Genomic DNA, 6,798 nt, shown 5'->3' on the forward strand with positions numbered 1-6,798 from the left:
GGAGTGGCCGGTGCCGGGGGCCTAGTAAAAATCATTACAAATTTAATAAGCTGTATCAATAATAAACCAACTTCAATTAACGCGTATACACACTGAATAAATCACAAACCATTACGTGCAGGTCGGTTCGTGTCCACTGTCCGGATCGGCGAATGGCTTCCGGAAGTCGGATGGCTGGGCAGCCTCGCCGAGCAGAAAGGTCGGATTGCCCCCCCCGTCTAATCGAGTTTATTCGCCAAATGCGTACCATAAAGTGTGACGCTATAATTTCCGCCAAAGGATCCGCGCCCTTGGGGGGGTCGGGTTTGTTTGCCTAAAACCATCACTCTGTGCGGTTTATTTGAATTGCACAGGAAATGAATTTGAAACTGTTATTTGAACTGCACTTACCCTACTTACTTTACACCGGAGGCAATCGATAATTGAATTATGAGCACAACTTTTAGCCCCTTTTTTCGAAACAATGGCCTATACAAAATATACGAAATTGTGTACGCTTCCAACACTTCACAAGCAATTACCCGGTAAAGGGTACAAAATTTGATTTACGTCCAAAATTCGTCCAAGCGCCAATTGGGTGAACGAAATTCATAATCTATCCCATCTATTCCTTCCTTACGGTGCCCAGAGTTTACCGGTGGAAATTATGGGAAAACTTTGACCAGTCGACGTTCCCGCAGACTGCCTCGAACTCGGACCATGTTCGTTCGCTAAAACTAACCACAGACTCCCAGAGCCCAGATATAATGTACATGCACGGAGGGAGGCCTTCCAAGTTCTACCCCGGACCCGGGTCAGCCAGGGGATTCAGGCGGGGGACAGATTAGCTTCCGGAAACCAGATAGCCGGCGGCCGGCATGTGAGCGCTTGTTGTTGGACGTCTGTTGGTAGTTATCAAAAGTAAAACATACGTTTTTTAATCAACGAACAAGGCCATCGCAGGGGCAGGGAGGGCAAGACGTGCCGAGTGTGCACCGGCCGGTAGAAACCGAACACCCAGCGGTGACCGTATGATGAAGTTAAATTAAATTTTCATCGATCTCTGGTGTGCCTTCCGAGGCGCCACATTTTTATCCCGGGTGTGCTGATCCCCAGCCTCGGTTCCTCTGTCTCGTCTTCACGGTTTCTCCGCCCGCCTCCGGTGCACTCGGAACGTCGCCAGCTCGCAACCGCAACGACGCATACCAATTATGCACTTATGCTCACATGACCTGCACCCGGAGCGGCATCCCGCCGGCACACGAACCCGGATGGCAAAAAGCCAGCAAGCGTATCGCAAAACTTCTTTCGTCCACGTTTCTCCAAGATGGCTCTTGTGTTAGTCCGTCCCACAGACAGGGTCCGTAGCGGAGAATCTCATTCCGAGCGAATTCCGGAATTGCTAGTTGCGGCTCTGCCAGTCGAACGTGGTTTGCGCTCAACCTCATGCGGTTCCTCCGGGGTTCCCTATCAGAAAATCACACGCCTTGTAGGTAGCGCCAGTAGACAACAGAATAAATTCGAACCCAATGGCGTTTAATCTGGCCCGAATGAGGGTCAGGCCGGCGCCGGCGGTGACGACGTGTAAGTTCTGACATTAAAGTGACTTTTCCCGGCGAGCTCCGATTCTTCGCTTCCGATGGCGAAGAACTTTATTAAAATTTAAACAAACCTAATTCGCATAAATGGAAACCATTCCTTGAACGTTAGTTGACGAGATCCTCGTCGCCGCCGTCGGCAGGATGCAACTTTCCGGCCGGCGGCAAACGACACAACACACCCAAGATTATTGGCTACAACCGCAAGCCAAAGCGTGCGGCTTCGGTTTCTCGTCTCGAAAGGAGCGCCGTCTGCAGGGCCGGACTTCGATTCGATTCGACTCTGCACCGGGAACAGCAAGGCAAGAACGAAACGTTCGTCGGGCACGGACCGGCCGGGCGGGGTCGGACCATGCAATCGGAAACGCAAAGCTCGGAGATTCTGTAAAAAGCCATAAATAAAAGTTTATTGGCCGTTTCCTATGGCCGTGTGACCCCCGCCGTAAGCTACGGACAAACTCCGTCTACAGTTCCGAGCCGGGCCGGGTCGGGTCCTTTCCCTGCTACTTGCGGTGGTCGTTTTTCTCTTTCGCTCTCGCTCTATTGGCCCTACAATGACACACCGCACGTCGGTGTTTTGCACGAAACTTTGATCCACCTCACGAACCCGGGAACTCCTTCCTGGTTTGGGGTCTGCCTTTCTTGCAATGCTCACTACTCCCTGTTGGCTTGCCACGTGTGTATGTGTGGAAACTATTTTCCTGCTGTTTTCCTTCGAACGCTATTAATTTTTTGTCGGCCAAAGTTTGCACGGACAAAAACACCACTTCATAATCTGAAGTGCTGCCGGGTCCGGAACTTACTGGTTGCTTTTTATTTCGTTCGCTCGCTCGCTACATGCTTTCAATAAACTACAATTTCGCTACAAAAAGCACGGTGAGGTTGGTTTACTTCTTGTTAAGGACTCGCGGAGTTCGTTTTATACCGGTTCGATAACCTCAAACGAGATCGAAAGCATCGCTGTCACGTTACACCCGTTCACTCCGAGCGGAAAAATATTGGCCGAAGTCGAAAAATCAAATACGGCTCGCGTACCAGGCGATCATGCTGTGTAAGAGGCTGATGTTCGATCACTGATCTGATTGGTCGACTCGATCACTCGAATACGTGTGCAGCGGCCATGATGGAACGCCTTCGGTGGCGATCGCTGGTTTATCGATAATTCAAGAAACGAGTTTTAATTCCATTTTAATCGTTTTGCGATTCCTTAACAGAATTCAGAAATATTTCCCACATCCTTCTCTAATGACTGGCCCGAAAGTTTGGGAGCTTAGGTGGAATGGTTTAATACATCCACCGTATAGACCGGACCCTTTCGTTAAGCGATTGACACCTTTTCCCCGCATTGCAAAACTTCCTTAGTAATAAGAAATTAGATCAAGAAAGGATTGTGACATTGGATTGCTCGAGTTTTTTGGAAATAACGGTCAAGACTGTTATAACAGGGGCATTTTAAAGCTACCTTCGAAATGGCGACAAAACAGTGCATATTTGACTCAAATCGAACCATTGGAACATCTTAAATACAGTTTTGAAATTCATGCAAAAGTAATGCGTGTGACATCGGAGAAGCTGATTCTGTTACTGTTAGTTTGTGGTTTTATTTATTTTGAACATTTCTGTTTGAACCAAATTTGCCTGCATCATACTTGAGCCTTATTTTTAATACATGTCTTATAGAAAAATGTAAATAACACCTAAGTATACTAAAAGCAAAATTGATTTACTAACACCATTATTTTGATCACTATTTTAATTATTTATGTTTTTTCAGTAACAGTAGCAGAAACAGAAGAGGTATTAGCACTTATTACAGTACTTAACGTTGATTCAGCCGTAGAAACGTTCTTCCAACCAACGTTGAATTTCCATTCCTTTAGTCTGTATCCATTCAAGATTGTCAGTAGACAGTTCAAGGCACTGTGACACATCTGCATCTCGTAAATATTCTGCCTTCAAAAGTTGTTCCATGAGTGTTTGCAACCGTATGAACGTGTTTTCGTTGACTATTAGTTTTGCCATTCTTCTCACTGCTTGACTGATAGCTCTACCACCAAAGTTTCCCTTGTTGTAACTGTGAAAGTAAAAATTAGTATAATTATTGATGATAAAAAAGAATACTTTTGATTTCAACTTACAGGTAATTAATCTCGTCCATATTGGTTTCGAAAAATGTGATGGCAATGTCCATGCCGACTAATCCACTGCTAAAAACCGCGGTCAGAACTCTTTCGCGCTCATGCGTGAAATAATTAGTGCTATTTGTTTCAATTGTGGTATGAAGGAATCGCAACAGAGCAGCTTCGTTTTGTGAACAACTTAAAGCTCGAATGAGCTCAGAACGGTAAGCGTGATCTTTCGAAGCTTGCATGCGCTCCCAAATTACATCGAATGCATAGTCCGACGCGTTACGAAGACCATTGCAAATTATTGTTTCTCTCATGTCAGGATCCGCATCGGTTGTTGCATTTTCCACCATCGCTGTGAGCATCGATGCCATGTTGTTTAAACAATGTGGTGATCCTGCTTTGCAAGCCCATGAAACAACAATTCCTCGTGTCATACGTTGGAATAATGAGTCCTCAGGACGCGTTGTAATGCCTATGCGATTGTAGATGGGTTCGATAAATTCCAGGCAGTAACGATGCCATAGGGAGACTGCTTCTGAAGTACTAAGAAGAGTATTCAGCAGTCGCATATTACGATCCAATGCAGCCCATGGCACATAATTCAGTTCTTCTGATAAGTATGGCAATAGCTGCAACGGAATCTCGTAGCTCAAACGTCCAGAGCGTGCATTATTTAAGGCATCATCTATAAGCTGTGCCCGATTCATATTATGAATAATCGTATGAGATTCGTGAAGTACTTTAGTTATCATATGCCATAGATCATCGTCGTAGTTGATTCGATAATATCCCGTTTGTTGCTTGTTGAAAACTATCCAATCGTTACAAGACCAGTTTTGCTCCTTGCTTGGAAAAATCTCGTTTGTGGTCGTCGTAAGCCACCCATCAGGAATTGTACTTTCGAACGATGGATCGACTGCCGACGTAAAACTGTACGGTAAAATCCATGTTGCATTATTCAAACTGTTGCTATCTTTTAGTAAATATCTCTTTTGAGACATGACGATAGTGCAGTTAGATGTTCGAGAGACGTGCAGTACTGGAAACCCTGCTTGTTCAGTCCACGACTTTAACAAGTCGTCTGCATTTGGTAAATCATTAGAGGATGTTGATAACTCATCTAACGCTTTCTGAATGGCTTCAGCAAACTGTATGGGATGTGCCGCTTGTAGCGCGTTTGCTTGTAGATAATTAACAAGAGCTTTCCGGAATACTTCTTCTCCGAAGGCGTGAGAAAACATCCGTAGAACAGCACCTCCTGGAGATATTCGCACCAAATCGAAAAAAATCGTTAATAGAATATGAATCCGTGCGTTCGTTATGTAGTGCATACCCTTATCATAAGCAATATCGTCGAATATGCTGGCGATTTCAAACTGTGTATTAACGTACTGCGTCATCGGACGCACTGAATTGAGTGAATCCATGTCAAACGCATTGTGCGTTTTATCCACTGTATAGGTTTGGCCGATTTCCAGCTCTGGATATACATGATGCGATGCATGGTACTCACAAAATCTCGCAAATCCTTCTTTCATCCACAGATAGCTCCACCAAGCTGGTGACACATAGTTTCCAAAGTAATGGTGTCCGATTTCGTGGCCAACAACAGTAGCAATACTCTTGAGCTGCTTCATAGGCGACATTCCGGAGGTATAGAAAAAGTTTTCTTCCTTATATGTAATCTACAACAGAAAACGGAAAATGGTTTTCATACACTGCAAGGTTCGTTCAAGATTATAACTACCAGGCCGTAGTTTTCCATGGCACCGGCTGAAAAATCAGGAATTGCTACGTGGTACATTTTAGGAAGAATGTAGTCGGTTTCTAAAAACTGTTCCAAAAAGTTAAGTGTTTTGTAGCTCGCTTCCAAAATAAAATCGGATGAGTTCGTGCTAATACTAATGGGGCGAGAAAATGCACTATGCCTAGAGTAAGCCGGTAGAACCGTTCCTTGAAAGTCACTAACGATAACCGCCAGTAGGTAAGACTGCATCCGTGGTGTATCCTCGAATGTCGTTATGGTCATTCCTTCCGATGTGCTAATGGAAACATTTTAAACAGATAAATTGACTTGCACTTGGCCCGTGGCACGTGATCACTTACTGCTGCTGTTGATTGATTGAAAGACCGTTGGAAAGTACCGAATAATCAGTGCCATGAATAACACGCAACGCTATTGGGGCCCGTATTCCGGGTTCGTCGTAACAAGGAAATGCGTGTCGCGCATCTGTCGATGAAAACTGTGTTGCAGCTAGCCACCGGATTACGCCACTGTCGTCCGTGTACGATGATCGATAAAATCCGGCATTGTCTTCGCGTAATGTGCCGTTATAGTGAATTTCTAAATAATACATTCCTTCAAGTGGCAGCGGAGAGTGTATGGTCAAAAACTCTCGCTGTTCATCCAGCGTAAAACTGGAATTGTCATTTAAAATTATGTGCTCCGCGCCACCTTGCTCATACCACAGTTTAACGTGCTTTATTTCTATACGACGGTAGTTCAGTGTGATGTTATTCGTTACAATCTGATCCTCTGTCATCAACTGTACTGTCACTTTCCCTTCGAATTTGAAGCGATCCGAACCGATGGAATCATTGTGAATGCTAGTGGTTAGTTCGAGGTTATACCTCAAAGGGTAAGTGTTATTCGGCAAGCGGTAGTTTTCATCACCCTCTGTGACTACTGTCTGCACTAAAAGCACTATAAAAGAACCTAACAGGAGTACGTATCTCATGCTGACTATCTTAACAACACGCGCGATACGTGCTGCTTGGTCTTACTGGTTGAAGTTGGGTATCAAGACTGAAGATGGTGCGAATGTGATGTATATTGTCATCTGGAAAAGGTCATTCGGTTCGTTATCGTTCCTACGAATGCTGATAAAGATTACTTAGTAGATATGAAAGCAATGATTGTGTCGACAGGTCGATTACTATATAACAAATAACATATACAGGGTGGTCCATCTAAGACACTTTTTCATTTAGAAATAAAAGACGGTTGAATATTTTTCGATGGTTGAACTTTTATTTGAAATGTTCGTTCATTACGTTTCTGTATAAAATACTATTTTACTCAAATGTCCACC

At 44.4% G+C, this 6,798-nt stretch overlaps 1 protein-coding gene across 1 annotated transcript; it reads right to left on the minus strand.

Moving 5' to 3' along the window:
• Window positions 1-3,407: 3,407 nt before the first annotated feature.
• LOC131207871 (aminopeptidase N-like) lies at window positions 3,408-6,444 on the minus strand. Its single transcript, XM_058200504.1, has 5 exons — window positions 5,813-6,444; window positions 5,454-5,748; window positions 5,040-5,391; window positions 3,716-4,964; window positions 3,408-3,651 (listed from the first exon to the last, which is right to left on the minus strand). The coding sequence occupies exons 1-5, from the start codon at window positions 6,442-6,444 to the stop codon at window positions 3,408-3,410; spliced, it is 2,772 nt and encodes a 923-aa protein (XP_058056487.1).
• Window positions 6,445-6,798: the final 354 nt, after the last annotated feature.

This window comes from Anopheles bellator, chromosome 2 (assembly GCF_943735745.2).
Source record: "Anopheles bellator chromosome 2, idAnoBellAS_SP24_06.2, whole genome shotgun sequence".
In the NCBI taxonomy this organism is placed as follows: Eukaryota; Metazoa; Arthropoda; class Insecta; order Diptera; family Culicidae; genus Anopheles; species Anopheles bellator.